This window comes from Rhinopithecus roxellana, chromosome 7 (assembly GCF_007565055.1).
Source record: "Rhinopithecus roxellana isolate Shanxi Qingling chromosome 7, ASM756505v1, whole genome shotgun sequence".
Classification (NCBI taxonomy): Eukaryota; Metazoa; Chordata; class Mammalia; order Primates; family Cercopithecidae; genus Rhinopithecus; species Rhinopithecus roxellana.
This window is the reverse complement of record NC_044555.1, coordinates 81,025,601-81,042,531: the sequence shown is the minus strand read 5'-3', so window position 1 is coordinate 81,042,531 and position 16,931 is coordinate 81,025,601. Positions and strand designations below refer to the sequence as shown.

The 16,931-nt window shown below is 40.9% G+C and overlaps 1 protein-coding gene across 3 annotated transcripts in view; it reads left to right on the top strand.

Annotated features, from left to right (window-relative positions):
• Positions 1-16,931, top strand: part of LOC104678079 (FERM and PDZ domain-containing protein 4) — a 120,787-nt gene that overhangs the window by 58,035 nt on the left and 45,821 nt on the right. For 2 of the 3 annotated variants that reach the window (XM_030934116.1, XM_030934118.1), the window contains exon 3: positions 13,093-13,138. In XM_030934116.1, the coding sequence (XP_030789976.1) occupies positions 13,093-13,138 (46 nt within the window). Of the gene's footprint in view, positions 1-13,092; positions 13,145-16,931 lie in introns of all 3 variants that reach the window. The other variant, XM_030934117.1, reaches the window with a different exon arrangement.

Below are 16,931 nucleotides of genomic sequence, written 5' to 3'. Positions count from 1 at the left end.
GCTATTTTTTTTTTTTTTTTTTTTTTTTTTTATTATACTTTAAGTTCTAGGGTACATGTGCATAACGTGCAGGTTTGTTACATATGTATACTTATGCCATGTTGGTGTGCTGCACCCATCAACTCGTCAGCACCCATCAATTCATCATTTATATCTTGTATAACTCCCCAATGCAAGCCCTCCCTCCTCCCCCCTCCCCCCTCCCCATGATAGGCCCCAGTGCGTGATGTTCCCCTTCCCGAGTCCAAGTGATCTCATTGTTCAGTTCCCACCTATGAGTGAGAACATGCGGTGTTTGGTTTTCTGTTCTTGTGATAGTTTGCTAAGAATGATGGTTTCCAGCTGCATCCATGTCCCTACAAAGGACGCAAACTCATCCTTTTTTATGGCTGCATAGTATTCCATGGTGTATATGTGCCACATTTTCTTAATCCAGTCTGTCACAGATGGACATTTGGGTTGATTCCAAGTCTTTGCTATTGTGAATAGTGCCGCAATAAACATACGTGTACATGTGTCTTTGTAGTAGAATAATTTATAATCCTTTGGGTATATACCCAGTAGTGGGATGGCTGGGTCATAAGGTACATCTAGTTCTAGATCCTTGAGGAATTGCCATACTGTTTTCCATAATGGTTGAACTAGTTTACAATCCCACCAACAGTGTAAAAGTGTTCCTATTTCTCCACATCCTATCCAACACCTGTTGTTTCCTGACTTCTTAATGATTGCCATTCTAACTGGTGTGAGATGGTATCTCATTGTGGTTTTGATTTGCATTTCTCTGATGGCGAGTGATGATGAGCATTTTTTCATGTGTCTGTTGGCTGTATGAATATCTTCTTTTGAGAAATGTCTGTTCATATCCTTTCCCCACTTTTTGATGGGGCTGTTTGTTTTTTTCTCGTATATTTGTTTGAGTTCTTTGTAGATTCTGGATATTAGCCCTTTGTCAGATGAGTAGGTTGCAAAAATTTTCTCCCATTCTGTAGGTTGCCTGTTCACTCTGATGGTAGTTTCTTTTGCTGTGCAAAAGCTCTTTAGTTTAATGAGATCCCATTTGTCAATTTTTGCTTTTGCTGCCGTTGCTTTTGGTGTTTTAGACATGAAGTCCTTGCCCATGCCTATGTCCTGAATGGTACTACCTAGATTTTCTTCTAGGGTTTTTATGGTATTAGGTCTAACATTTAAGTCTCTAATCCATCTTGAATTAATCTTCGTATAAGGGGTAAGGAAAGGATCCAGTTTCAGCTTTCTACTTATGGCTAGCCAATTTTCCCAGCACCATTTATTAAATAGGGAATCCTTTCCCCATTTCTTGTTTCTCTCAGGTTTGTCAAAGATCAGATGGCTGTAGATGTGTGGTATTATTTCTGAGGACTCTGTTCTGTTCCATTGATCTATATCTCTGTTTTGGTACCAGTACCATGCTGTTTTGGTGACTGTAGCCTTGTAGTATAGTTTGAAGTCAGGTAGCGTGACGCCTCCAGCTTTGTCCTTTTGACTTAGGATTGTCTTGGCAATGCGGGCCCTTTTTTGGTTCCATATGAACTTTAAAGCAGTTTTTTCCAATTCTGTGAAGAAACTCATTGGTAGCTTGATGGGGATGGCATTGAATCTATAAATAACCTTGGGGAGTATGGCCATTTTCACGATATTGATTCTTCCTATCCATGAGCATGGTATGTTCTTCCATTTGTTTGTGTCCTCTTTGATTTCACTGAGCAGTGGTTTGTAGTTCTCCTTGAAGAGGTCCTTTACATCCCTTGTAAGCTGGATTCCTAGGTATTTTATTCTCTTTGAAGCAATTGTGAATGGAAGTTCATTCCTGATTTGGCTCTCTGCTTGTCTGTTACTGGTGTATAAGAATGCTTGTGATTTTTGCACATTAATTTTGTATCCTGAGACTTTGCTGAAGTTGCCTATCAGCTTAAGGAGATTTTGGGCTGAGACGATGGGGTTTTCTAAATATACAATCATGTCATCTGCAAACAGGGACAATTTGACTTCTTCCTTTCCTAACTGAATACCCTTGATTTCTTTCTCTTGCCTGATTGCCCTAGCCAGAACTTCCAACACTATGTTGAATAGGAGTGGTGAGTGAGGGCATCCCTGTCTTGTGCCAGTTTTCAAAGGGAATTTTTCCAGTTTTTGCCCATTCAGTATGATATTAGCTGTGGGTTTGTCATAAATAGCTCTTATTATTTTGAGGTACGTTCCATCAATACCGAATTTATTGAGCGTTTTTAGCATGAAGGGCTGTTGAATTTTGTCAAAAGCCTTTTCTGCATCTATTGAGACAATCATGTGGTTCTTGTCTTTGGTTCTGTTTATATGCTGGATTACGTTTATTGATTTTTGAATGTTGAACCAGCCTTGCATCCCAGGGATGAAGCCCACTTGATCATGGTGGATAAGCTTTTTGATGTGCTGCTGAATCCGGTTTGCCAGTATTTTATTGAGAATTTTTGCATCAATGTTCATCAGGGATATTGGTCTAAAATTCTCTTTTTTTGATGTGTCTCTGCCAGGCTTTGGTATCAAGATGATGTTGGCCTCATAAAATGAGTTAGGGAGGATTCCCTCTTTTTCTATTGATTGGAATAGTTTCAGAAGGAATGGTACCAGCTCCTCCTTGTACCTCTGGTAGAATTCAGCTGTGAATCCATCTGGTCCTGGACTTTTTTTGGTGGGTAGGCTATTAATTGTTGCCTCAATTTCAGAGCCTGCTATTGGTCTATTCAGGGATTCAACTTCTTCCTGGTTTAGCCTTGGGAGAGTGTAAGTGTCCAGGAATTTATCCATTTCTTCTAGATTTTCTAGTTGATTTGCGTAGAGGCGTTTATAGTATTCTCTGATGGTAGTTTGTATTTCTGTGGGGTCAGTGGTGATATCCCCTTTATCATTTTTTATTGCATCTATTTGATTCCTCTCTCTTTTCTTCTTTATTAGCCTTGCTAGCGGTCTGTCAATTTTGTTGATCTTTTCAAAAAACCAACTCCTGGATTCATTGATTTTTTGGAGGGTTTTTTGTGTCTCTATCTCCTTCAGTTCTGCTCTGATCTTAGTTATTTCTTGCCTTCTGCTAGCTTTTGAATGTGTTTGCTCTTGCCTCTCTAGTTCTTTTAATTGTGATGTTAGAGTGTCAATTTTAGATCTTTCCTGCTTTCTCTTGTGGGCATTTAGTGCTATAAATTTCCCTCTACACACTGCTTTAAATGTGTCCCAGAGATTCTGGTATGTTGTATCTTTGTTCTCATTGGTTTCAAAGAACATCTTTATTTCCGCTTTCATTTCGTTATGTACCCAGTAGTCATTCAGGAGCAGGTTGTTCAGTTTCCATGTAGTTGAGCGGTTTTGATTGAGTTTCTTAGTCCTGAGTTCTAGTTTGATTGCACTGTGGTCTGACAGACAGTTTGTTATAATTTCTGTTCTTTTACATTTGCTGAGGAGTGCTTTACTTCCAACTATGTGGTCAATGTTGGAATAAGTGCGATGTGGTGCTGAGAAGAATGTATATTCTGTTGATTTGGGGTGGAGAGTTCTATAGATGTCTATTAGGTCCGCTTGGTGCAGAGATGAGTTCAATTCCTGGATATCCTTGTTAACTTTCTGTCTCGTTGATCTGTCTAATGTTGACAGCGGAGTGTTGAAGTCTCCCATTATTATTGTATGGGAGTCTAAGTCTCTTTGTAAGTCTCTAAGGACTTGCTTTATGAATCTGGGTGCTCCTGTATTTGGTGCATATATATTTAGGAGAGTTAGCTCTTCCTGTTGAATTGATCCCTTTACCATTATGTAATGGCCTTCTTTGTCTCTTTTGATCTTTGATGGTTTAAAGTCTGTTTTATCAGAGACAAGGATTGCAACCCCTGCTTTTTTTTGTTCTCCATTTGCTTGGTAGATCTTTCTCCATCCCTTTATTTTGAGCCTATGTATGTCTCTGCATGTGAGATGGGTCTCCTGAATACAGCAGACTGATGGGTCTTGACTCTTTATCCAGTTTGCCAGTCTGTGTCTTTTAATTGGAGCATTTAGTCCATTAACATTTAAGGTTAATATTGTTATGTGTGAACTTGATCCTGCCATTATGATATTAACTGGTTATTTTGCTCGTTAGTTGATGCAGTTTCTTCCTAGCCTCGATGGTCTTTACATTTTGGCATGTTTTTGCGATGGCTGGTACCGGTTGTTCCTTTCCATGTTTAGGGCTTCCTTCAGGGTCTCTTGTAAGGCAGGCCTGGTGGTGACAAAATCTCTAAGCATTTGCTTATCTGTAAAGGATTTTATTTCTCCTTCACTGATGAAACTTAGTTTGGCTGGATATGAAATTCTGGGTTTAAAATTCTTTTCTTTAAGAACGTTGAATATTGGCCCCCACTCTCTTCTGGCTTGTAGAGTTTCTGCCGAGAGATCTGCTGTTAGTCTGATGGGCTTCCCTTTGTGGGTTACCCGACCTTTCTCTCTGGCTGCCCTTAAGATTTTTTCCTTCATTTCAACTTTGGTGAATCTGGCAATGATGTGTCTTGGAGTTGCTCTTCTGGAGGAGTATCTTTGTGGCGTTCTCTGTATTTCCTGAATTTGAATGTTGTCCTGCCCTACTAGGTTGGGGAAGTTCTCCTGGATGATATCCTGAAGAGTGTTTTCCAACTTGGTTCCATTTTCCCCCTCACTTTCAGGCACCCCAATCAGACGTAGATTTGGTCTTTTTACGTAATCCCATACTTCTTGCAGGCTTTGCTCATTTCTTTTTCTTCTTTTTTCTTTTGGTTTCTCTTCTCGCTTCATTTCATTCATTTGATCTTCAATCGCTGATACTCTTTCTTCCAGTTGATCGAGTCGGTTACTGAAGCTTGTGCATTTGTCACGTATTTCTCGTGTCATGGTTTTCATCTCTGTCATTTCGTTTATGATCTTCTCTGCATTAATTAGTCTAGCTGTCAATTCTTCCACTCTTTTTTCAAGATTTTTAGTTTCTTTGCGCTGGGTACGTAATTCCTCCTTTAGCTCTGATAAGTTTGATGGACTGAAGCCTTCTTCTCTCCTCTCGTCCAAGTCATTCTCTGACCAGCTTTGATCCGTTGCTGGCAATGGGCTGCGCTCCTTCGCAGGGGGAGATGCGCTCTTATTTTTTGAATTTCCAGCTTTTCTGCCCTGCTTTTTCCCCATCTTTGTGGTTTTATCTGTCTCTGGTCTTTGATGGTGGTGACGTACTGATGGGGTTTTGGTATAGGTGTCCTTCCTGTTTGATAGTTTTCCTTCTGACAGTCAGAAGGACTGTCTGTTGGTCTGTTGGAGATTGCTTGAGGTCCACTTCAGACCCTGTTTGCCTGGGTATCAGCAGCAGAGGTTGCCGAAGATAGAATATTGCTGAACAGCGAGTGTACCTGTCTGATTCTTCCTTTGGAAGTTTCCTCTCAGGGGTGTACTCCACCCTGTGAGGTGTGGGGTGTCAGACTGCCCCTAGTGGGGGATTTCTCCCAGCTAGGCTACTCAGGGGTCAGAGACACACCTGAGCAGGCAGTCTGTCCGTTCTCAGATCTCAACCTCCGCGTTGGGAGATCCACGGCTCTCCCCAAAGCTGTCAGACAGAGTCGTTCGCGTCTGCACCGGCTCCTGCTACTTCCCCTGTTGGTCTTCAGCTGTGCGCTGTCCCCAGAGGTGGAGACTACAGAGACAGGCAGGCTTCCTTGAGCTGCTGTGAGCTCCACCCAGTTCGAGCTTCCCAGCGGCTTTGTTTACCTACTTAAGCCTCAGTAATGGCGGGCGCCCCTCCCCCAGCCTCGCTGCTGCCTTGCGGATAGATCGCGGCAGACTGCTGTGTTAGCAGTGAGGGAGGCTTCGTGGGCGTGGGACCCTCCCGGCCAGGATTGGGATATATTCTCCTGGTGTGCCTGTATGCTTACAGCGCAGTATTGGGGTGGGAGTTACCCGATTTTCCGGGTGTTGTGTGTCTCAGTTCCCCTGGCTAGGAAAACGGATCCCCTTCCCCCTTGCGCTTCCAGGTGAGGCGATGCCTCGCCCTGCTTCAGCTCTCGCTGGTCAGGCTGCAGCAGCTGACCAGCACCGATTGTCCGGCACTCCCTAGTGAGATGACCCCAGTACCTCAGTTGAAAATGCAGAAATCACCGGTCTTCTGTGTCTCTCGCGCTGGGAGTTGGAGACTGGAGCTGTTCCTATTCGGCCATCTTGCTCCACCCTCCGAGGCTATTTTTAAATGGTGTAGGTCATTGTTTTGTTTTGTTTTGTTTTGTCCTCCTAGGATCTTTGGGTTAGGAATTTTAAGGGATCCAAAACATTATAGAGTTAATTTTTCTTGTTTGGCAGGTTATAATTACATAATTATAGACAAGAAAAAAAAAGAAGAAAAGCATGTCCCTAGTCCTGGTGATAAATAACATATTGGAATATTTTATTTCAATTCAGACAACTTCATTTATTCATTAAATAGTAAAATTGAAGTCAATCTAGATTATGTTTCAGGTAATTTACAAAGCATTACTATAGCTGTAAAGACTTTAAATATAATCAACATACTTTGAAAAATAGTTTCCATTTTCAAATTAATAAAGTGTACTGAGCAGTCCTTCTTCCAGAATTTCTTGAAAGAAGAAATTCTGCATAAGGTTAAGTGATGAATGGAAACTACTTTTTTTTTTTTTTTTTTTTTTTTTTTTTTAGCTGGAGTTTCACTCTTATCTCCAGGACTGGAATGCAATGGTGCGATCTCGGCTCACTGCAACCTCCACCTCCTGGGTTCAAGCAATTCTCTTGCTTCAGCCTCCAGAGTAGCTGTGATTACAAGCATGCACCACCACACTCAGCTAATTTTTGTATTATTAGTAGAGATGGGGTTTCACTATGTTGGCCAGGCTGGTCTCAAACTGCTGACCTCAGGTGATCCACCCACCTCTGCCTCCCAAAGAGCTGGGATTACAGGCATAAACCACCACGCCCAGCCTGAAACTACTTTTAAGATACATAGGGATTACTAGGCTAGAAGTCTCTTTATTCATGTGGTAGGCAAAATATAAGATGGACCCCAGTGATCTCTGCCACTTCTATTCATAGATTTGTGTATTTCCCTCTCTTTTAGTTTGGGTGGGGCCTGTGACTTGCTTCTAACCAATAAAGTATGGTAAAGGTGATGGGATGTCCCATCCATGATTATGTTACATGAGATTGTAGCTTTCATCATGCCAGCAGACTCCCTCCCTTGCTGGCTCTGATGAAGCAAGTTGCCACGTTGGTGAGATGGGGAGATCCACATGGCAAGGAACTGAGAGTGGCCTCAAGCCAACTACCCACAAGGAACTGAGGCCCTTGGTCCAACAGCCTAAAGAGGATTTTCATCATGCCAAAAACCACTGAAGTGAACTTGGAAGTGAATCCTTCCCAATCGAGCTCCCATATGGGACCCCAGCCCTGGCCAAAACATTGCAGCCTCAAGAGAGAACATGAAAAAGATGACCAAGCTAAGCCATGCTCATATTTCTAACTCACATGAACTGTGAGATAATAAGTGGGTATTGTTTTAAGCAACTAGCTTTTTGGGAATTTGTTATGCAACACTAGGTAACTGATAAAGCTAATGTCTATAGTCGGCAGAATAATGATCCCCTGAAAGATGTCCTCATCCTAATTTCCAGAGTCTGTGACTTTCTTTGCAGATATAATTAAGTCAGAGATGAGTTGATTATCTTTGACTATCCAGTTGGACCCAATATAATCACTAGGTCCTTTTACATGATATAAATGATGAATTGATGAGTGCTGACGAGTTGATGGGTGCAGCACACCAACATGGCACAAGTATACATATGTAACAAACCTGCACGTTATGCACATGTACCCTAGAACTTGAAGTATAATATAAATAAATAAATAAATAAATAAATAAATAAATAAATAAAAAAGAGGAAGTGAAACTCAGGGAGAGATTTGAAGATGCTACTGCTGATTTTGAAGATGAAGGAAGGGACCATGAGCCAAGGAATACAGGCAGCCTCTAGAAGTTGAAAAGGCTCCAGAATGAGTGCAACCCAGCTGACACCTTGATTTTAGCCCAGCAAAACTCATTAGAGACTTCTGACTTCCAGAAATGTAAGATGGTACATTTGCATCATGTTTAAGCCACTAAGTTTGTGGTAATTTGTTATAGCAGCAATCGGAAGCTAATACAGGGTCTATGCTTATTAGCATCAAGGATGACTAACAAGAGTCCTTCTCCAGGGCCTTGCCTGCTCCTAACAGCTACTGCACTGAAGCTGTGCATATCAGCTTCCCTTTCCAGAAGTGAACAAATAAATTCAGTGCCACTGAGCATTGCTGTAGAGAAAATTAGCATTTGTCCCACAGCTTTATGGGCCTATTCATTCTCCCACCCAACCTACCACCTTACGGTTTTTTGTCTGACAATTATCCGTTATTCTCTTGTTTACTGTTTTATTGTTTGGTCTCAAGATTCTAAGCCTCCCTGTCTTAGTCAAAGTGTGTTTGGACTCAAAGAATATGATCTAATCAAACCAGTTCATCATGCTAACTGACTTCAAACTATACTACAAGGCTAGAGTAATAAAAACAGCCTGGTACTGGTACCAAAACAGATATATAGACCAATGGAACAGAACAGACGCCTCAGAAATAGCTCCACACATCTACAACCATCTGATCTTTAACAAACCTGACAAAAACAAGCAATGGTGAAAGGATTTCCTATTTAATAAATAGTGTTGGGAAAACTGGCTAGCCATATGCAGAAAACTGAAACTGGATCCCTTCCTTACACCTTATACAAAAATTAACTCAAGATGGATTAAAGACCTAAAACCATAAAAACCCTAGAAGAAAACCTAGGTGATACCATTCAGGAGATAGGCATGGGGAAAGACTTCATGACTAAAACACCAAAAGCAATGGCAACAAAAGCCACATTTGATAAATGGGATCTGATTAAACTAAAGAGCTTCTGTGTGGCCAAAGAAACTATCATCAGAGTGAACAGACAACGTACAGAATGGGAGAAAATTCTTGTATTCTATCCATCTGACAAAGGGCTAATATCCAGAATATACAAGGAACTTAAACAGATTTACAAGAAAAAACCAAACAACCCCATCAAAAAGTGGGCAAAGGATATGAACAAACACTTCTCAAAAGAAGGTATTTATGCAGCCAACAAACTTGAAAAAAGCTCCTCATCACTGGTCATTAGAGAAATGCAAATCAAAACCACAATGAGGTACCATCTCACACCAGTTAGAATGGTGATCATTAAAAAGTCAGTAAACAACAAATGCTGGAGAGGATGTAGAGAAATAGGAATGCTTTTACACTGCTGGTGGGAGCGTAAATTAGTTCAACCATCGTGGAAGACAGTGTGGTGATTCCTCAAGGATCAGAACTAGAAATACCATTTGACCCAGCAATCCCATTACTGGGTGTATACCCAAAGGATTATAAATCATTCTACTATAAAGACACATAAACATGTATGTTTATTGTGACACTATTCACAATACCAAAGACTTGGGACCAACCCAAATGCCCATCAGTGATAGACTGGATAAAGAAAATGTGGCAAATATACACTATGGAATACTATGCAGCCACAGAAAGGGATGAGTTCGTATCCTTTGCAGGGACATGGATGAAGCTGGAAACTATCATTCTCAGCAAATTAACACAAGATCAGAAAACCAAACACTGCATGTTATCACTCATAAGTAGGAATTGAAAAATGAGAACACATGGACACAGGGAGGGGAACATCACACACCAGGACCTGTTGGGTGGTGGGGGACTAGGGGAGGGAGAGCATTAGGAGAAATACCTAATGTAGGTGATGGGTTGATGGGTGCAGCAAACCACCATGGCACATGTATACCTATGTAACAAACATGCATGTTCTGCACATGTTTCCCAGAACTTCAAGTATAATACAAAAAATAAATAAATAAAGAGACACTGGGAATAAGTAGAGCACGCAGGTCTTGGAGGGTGCAATCATAAGGCAACTATGTTCTTTCCCCCATTGCCCACTTATAACAGCTCCCCAGGGCCGGTTCCTCTAAGCCCTCAACAAAATCTCAGGTGGTTCCCATAAACATATTGAACAGGTTCAGAAAGTGATCCAGTCACTTGTACACTTGTAATCACCATTTGTAATCTGTAATTGCAACATTTGATTGTCATGTAATAGTCAAAACTTTCAACTCCACAAAATTCCTCCCTTGTGCCTAGTTCAGGCCTAGGAAGCCTGCAGTGGATTAAGGGGCACTGTCAATGTTTTCTCTACTGCCCCAGCATTCAGCTCCTTCCAGAATGAAATGAGGCCAAGACGGTGAGGTAAAAGGCAAGAAAGTTCTCACTTGATTGGCACCAATGTAATCCAGCATTACCTTCATCTATCTGTGGAAGGTGATGTTGGTGGACTCTTTCCTTGTGGTTGCTTTCATGGATTCCTGGAAGATTTCTTTGTTGAGTTACTCCAATTGCAGCCCCCTTGTGTCAGGCAGAAACCAAGGGCTGACTATGCTCAATGCTCCTTGCATTCTGTATATTTCTGCGAAGGCCCTCTCATCCCTCAAAGTAGCTCAGTTGATCAGGAGATCCCAGGCCAATGTTTCTACTGCATCTTCCAAGAGTCTCATACTTTGGGCCTGCCTCAGTGTAAGGGTGGTAACTGCACAAATGTAGCCTCTGCTCTTTGAGCATGTGCTGCTTCTGACAGCCTCTTCCTGTTGCCTTCTTTTCAGTTTGTAATGAAGACATGAGTCAAATCCCAAGATGAGTAAGGGGTAAGGGTTACAAACTCTGGTTTTCAACACCTTTGAAAATCTTGCAGCACCCTTCTTTGGCATGTGGGAATGATTGGCATGTATTGGCATGGGGCCTCAGCTGACTCTGTCTCAGTTCATCTTAGCATCCTGTAACATATGAACACATATGGCTTCTGTCTTTTTTTCTACCTAGGTTTGGATTAGGAGTCCTAAGGGATCTGTAGTGCTATGGAGTTAATTCTTCCTGTCTGGCAGATGATGATTATGTACTTAAGATGAGAGAAAACAAAAGTAAAAGCTCTTTCTCAGAATGATGATCATTATCCTACTGAGATCATTTATGTGAATGGTTTTATTTCTAGCAAAATGGTGAACAACCAGCCCTCAGGAATGGTGGAAACCAGGACTGTTTAGGGGATTACTGGCATCTGTAATCTTTACTCTGGTGCTCAGTCATAAATGTGACTTGGCTCCCAACTCTCTTAGTCTCTGTGTCTCTTAGTTCTGATTCTGGAGAGAGGAAATCTGATTGGCTCATTCCAACATTCAGGTCCAATGAGCTGGGTGCAGAGAATGAGTTCCCAGGACCCATTGCTTGCTCCTGAGGACTCTGGGAGCAGACTCAGACAGGACAAGCCAGGCAGGGCAGATTGTTCCACTAACGTGGCTGCCACACTCACACATTCTTTGGTCAATGGGGTTATAGAGCATTTCTTATCTGATAAACGTTTCTTGTTGCCTGTGATTGAGGAAAATTTGAACAAAAACTAAGAAACAATGCTTTGCTTCTGTTTGTGTTGCTTTCCACATATTTGTCTCATATCTATTATCCTGGAAATGGACACCCAGTTTGCCTCTGACACTTCACCCCCATGCATTCTGCTGCAAGGAACACCCTCATCCACCTCCCCTTAAAGACTAGCAGCAGAATTTTTGGGGGGATATAAAACCAGAGTGGACTGGCTGGGTCTTGGCGTTTATGACACTGAAGTTGACCTATTGAAGCTAGATTGCCTCCGCAAACTGCTACACGTGTGTATATTCCCACCAGCAATGCAGATCCTTCATCTTATCCACTGAATTCTCATTTGATTGCACTGTTGCTCTGTCTACTGCAGTCATTGGGCTCCCTGCCAGCCTTGGTGATTGGGAACTTGTGGCAGCAGACAGGCCACCATCAGCACTGTGCTACCTTCCTGCCCCCACCAGCACCATCATCCTAAGTGTTCTGAGTCTTCCTGGAGTTTTAGTTCTATTACTCCTTTCCCTGCCCTCCTGATTCCTCTGTCCCCCTACCCCACTCCCTACTACATGGTCCAGCCCAGTCAGAGTGAGTGGGCCCAGCCACAAATCAGTTAGTGCTAGAAGTGCGATTTGCAGTGACTTCTTCCGGGGAACAGCCTTGCAAAAGATGTCCTTCCCCTTACTCATGTGGGCAATAAATCAGAAAAGCAGGTAATTAATTACAACCTAAAGTAGAAAAAGTCAGCTCTTCTTCAACAAAATGGCAACTGACCTTTCTCCTAGTCATGATTTAAAAAGGAACAAAGAAGGGAAGAAAGAAAAACTATTATAATCCATAATATGAATTTTCCTCAAGGGTTTGAATTACTTGGAGGGAGTTAGATAAACCATTATATTACATTGTTCTGCTTTTAGCCATGAAGTGCAGCCTATTGTGAGTATTATTTCCCAACCGGTGCCTGTCTGAAATATTTATCAGCCCAGGGTCCTAGCATTGTGACCAGGGACTTACTAAACCACACAGTATGGGAACCGATGTTTGCTGGGATGCTATTTTTTTCATAAGATACCAACAATAACATTTCACTTTCAGGATGCTGATCCTGAGAGGTAATGACGCTCCATGAATTGATAGAATTTTTAAAAATCTCTTCCCCTGGCAGAAAACTACAGAGAAAATTTTAAGCAGCAAAGAAAAAATAGGCTAAAGGAAAATCAGAAGGGGAGAATCAATTCTGAGAGCAGCAAAAAATATAGAGACTTAGTTGATGCTTCTAAAACTGTTCTTCCCTTCCTGGGTTTTATTTTAAGGTCCTGCTGTTTGGCAGCACAGATAATATTGCCCAGTGTAAACTTGCTAGGAAGCTGTCAACTGGGCAGTTTGTTAAACTCAGGAAACACTTCATTTTGGCTTTTTGTGTGGTCTGAAAGCCTACATCTGAGCTATTTGATTTACTCTACCCTGGGAGTCCAGGGAACGTTCACTAATGTTTTGAAAGAAAACTCTTATTGGTTAGAGTCCGGGCTCAGTGCGTATCATAAATATGTTTGTTTTTCTCTCTTACAGAAGCTGCAAAGAATCGATACTCCTCACTGTCATTCAGCCTTACCCTGTAAGTGTTCTGTGAATAAAAGTGCCACTTAATGTTCTCAGGCTTCTTGTTTCTTCTGCCCACTCCAGTAAAACCATGATGATGAATAACAGCAGAGAAAAATAACATGCACTCACAATATGGGTTCAAAAATCTTGACTATTTTTGTACTTTATACTCCATGTTAGCAAAGTCATTCATTGAAGAGGAAAGGGAGTAATATATTTTCTAAAGTTCTTGAAAGACAACCAGCTGTTCCAGTCCTATGCAATGGTCACATTTGTAAATGACACTAAACTCAAGACCTTCTTATGGTTTCCAGCTTAAGAAACACAAATCTCATGAGACTATCTAATTGTAGGAGGTCAATGCACAATTGTTATTCTTATCCCCAGCTAAATAATTCTGTAGAGAACTGGATATTTTAGCAAAGTCTGCTTTAAGAGTAGATATTATATGATATATGCTGTCAGAATTTGGTTTCAGCCATCATGGTTTGGAGGGTGGAAAGTGATTTACAAACTGGACAGTTCTTGTGATTTAAAAAAAAAAAAAAAAACTTTATCATGGTATAATCTGCGTACCATAAAATTCATCCATTTTCAGTGTACAGTTCTATGGTCTTCATAAAATCTACTGAGGTATGCAACGATCACCCCATCCAGTTTGAGAACATTTCCATCCCCCCAATAAGATCCCTGTTCCCATTTACAATTAATCCCTGTTCCCACACTCAGTCCTAGGCAACCACTAATTTCCTTTCTATTTGTATAGACTTGCCACTGCTTGTGAATTTCATACATTGTCAGTTGAACTAAAACTTACCGAGGCAAATTCCTTCAGATTTTTCCCAAAATGATTCCTGTCAGTCTGACCTTCATATGGAGTGGCAGCGATTCCAGCCTGCTTAAGTTCCTGTTTTCTTCCCCATAGAGTTGGAGCATTTAATTTCTACATCAATTAAAGGGCTCTGGTATTTGCTGATCTCCATCTTCTGACCAAACTCTTCATTTCCCCTGTCCCAGAAATTTTCCCCTAAGCTCTGTGGGCTAGGCATTTTAGACAGGAAATAATAAGGATCAAGATTCTGATAAGACCACAAATAGAACTAACCAAAACAACAAATTATGCCATCTAGGATGTAACTATGCATATTTATATTAAAAGCTCAGTTTAATATTGACTGTTACTGTTAACTCCATCTCTTTGACAGAACTTATACACATACACACATATTGGGATTTGAAAACTAAGGAGGCCCCAGGATGTTAGAGAACCATGACTTGAGATCTAGCTTCTAGTTCCCAGCAGTATAACAAAAGAGTCAGCAGTGACTACTTTAACTGCTCAGAACCTTGGTCTCCTCAGCTGTCTGATTCTGAGATTCCTTCCCTGTGCTTCTATATAAAATACAGCTGGGCTGTTTTTAGATTGCTTTGGTTAACCAAATTGTCATTTTCACTTACTTCAAATCTGTCCACACTTCTTGATTTGTTTGCAGTGGACAAATTCAATTTGGGTAAAGTCAATGTAAATGTCTATAATAAGCATTAAACAACTATAAATTGAGATTGAACAACTATCAATTGACATTGAACAACTTTAAATTCCTGATGGAACTTCGCATTTGCACTGTCGTTCCTGAATTCTCTTTCTATATTTTATAATCTACTAGAAATGCAAGATCAGGCAGGACCTTTGTTTTTTGTTTTTTGTTTGTTTGTTTTGCAATGTGGGATACTGTTTTACCTCATGCAGTAAACTTAGAAAAAGAAAGAAGAGTTTTACACGTAAGTTTATGGTTGTGTCTTGTGGCTTTACTTGCTGTTTGCCATTGGAGTCCATGTGACTTGTTATTCGTTTGAATGTTGATTACTAGCAGTGAATCATGGCACTTCCTTTTAAAAGATAATCTGGAATTTTCTAGGAGTTCCAGTGGCTCTTGCCATTGTGCTACATTGAAAGGCAACACTTAGCCACAATATTTAGGAGGAAGCGTCTCGTGTTCTTATAGCCAACAGCTGTACCTCTGCTCCAGAGTCACTTTCCCTTTGCCCAATCACTGCAGAAAAATTCTCATCTTTGACTTTCCTTTGACCTCTCTCCTTCGAAAAATGACTCCAGTCCCACCATCTCCTCGGCCTTGCTAAATAAATCCTTCTCACCTTTCAAGTCTCAGGCCAAATTCTAAACACTACCTCAAGGTTTTTCAACCTTGGTATTGTTGATATTTGAACTGGAGAGTTCTCTGTTATGGGGGCTTGTCCTGTGCATCGTAGGATGTTTAGCAGCATCCCTGGCCTGTACTTAGTAGATGCCAGTAGCACCCTCTCCCCAAGTTGCGACAAACCAAAATGTCTCCAAACATTGCCAAATGTTCCTTGGGAGCAAAATTACTCCCAGCTGAGAACCACTGTCCCACCTAAAGTCTTCCCTTTACTGTTCAAATCCCAAGTGGCTCTTCTCTCCTCCGAGTTGTAGAAGTTGAAATAAAAGAATTAAAACCCCAAAGTTTCTTAAATAGATATCAGACATGGATTGGACAGCAGATGGGAAAAGACAAGACTGCAATCTTTTATTTGAAAAAAAAAAAAAAAAAACTTATTGAGTTTCACATATTTGTTAAACATCTTCTCAGCAATCAGGATTGACAAACAGAAACAGATGAGCCAGCAGACCAAAAGAAAGTCCATAAGTTCTACTTTTATTACAGACAATAAAAATTAGCATTTTAATTTCTTTTGCAACTTGCTGGACAGCGTTTTTTATGTTGTATTTCTTCTGCATAAGGTCCAGTAAAGATAGACAGCCAATGTTTATACCTTCCGGTCACATTCCACATGTGCCCAAGGTACCCCAACATGACCCAACCACAGAAATTGATCTCCAATGAGACCCAGGTCAAGGAGCAATGGGGTGAGAGTTTTAGGATCCCTGAAATTCTTTGATAAGAAGTAATTCTTAATAGGTTGCTGCATTTTTAAAAAAAAGTTTTATGGTAGGCTTTCCCCGCCACCACGATTTTTACTGTTTTTCTTGGGGAAAAAAAAGTACTAAGTGGAAGTACAGAAAGAAATACAGATGCAGAAAAACGTGTTGGCAAACTTTTCCTGCAGAGACAACCAGTGTAAATATTTTGACCTATTTCCTTCCAGTCTTTTTTCTATGCCTTAGTTGAGATCACATTGTACATGTAATTTTATTTCCTATGTCATCAAAAACTCTTCGTAAGCATCATTTAAATGGCTGCAAAACATTACGCTGAACCAAGATTTCCTTAACCAACCCACATCATTGGGCCTTTCACATCGTCTTTAATGTTTTGCTATTATAAATAATTCTGAAAAGAAAGTCTTTGTGTATAAGTCTTAATCTGTAGTTAGTATTTCCCCAGGATGGAATTTTAGAAGGGGAATTTCTGGGTTACTCATGGGTTTTATTTGTTTGGCTCTGATATGCCATCTTCTTTCCTTGTACTGCTATCCTTTTTTATTATAGATCTTTCACTGGCCAGCTCCTTCCTTTTTTCCTTTGACTCTGCTTTCTACAGTTTCCAAGTCTAGAATTTCAAAGCCAATCTTACCTGAGACAGAGAGTATTTACAGTTTCTATGACTGGACGCGGTGGCTCACGCCTGTAATCCCAGCACTTTGGGAGGCCGAAGCGGGCAGATCACCTGAGATCAGGAGTTCGAGACCAGCCTGATCAACATGGAGAAACCCTGTCTCTACTAAAACTACAAAATCAGCTGGGCGTGGTGGTGCATGTCTGTAATCTTAGCTACTCGGGAGGCTGAGGCAGGAGAATCACTTGA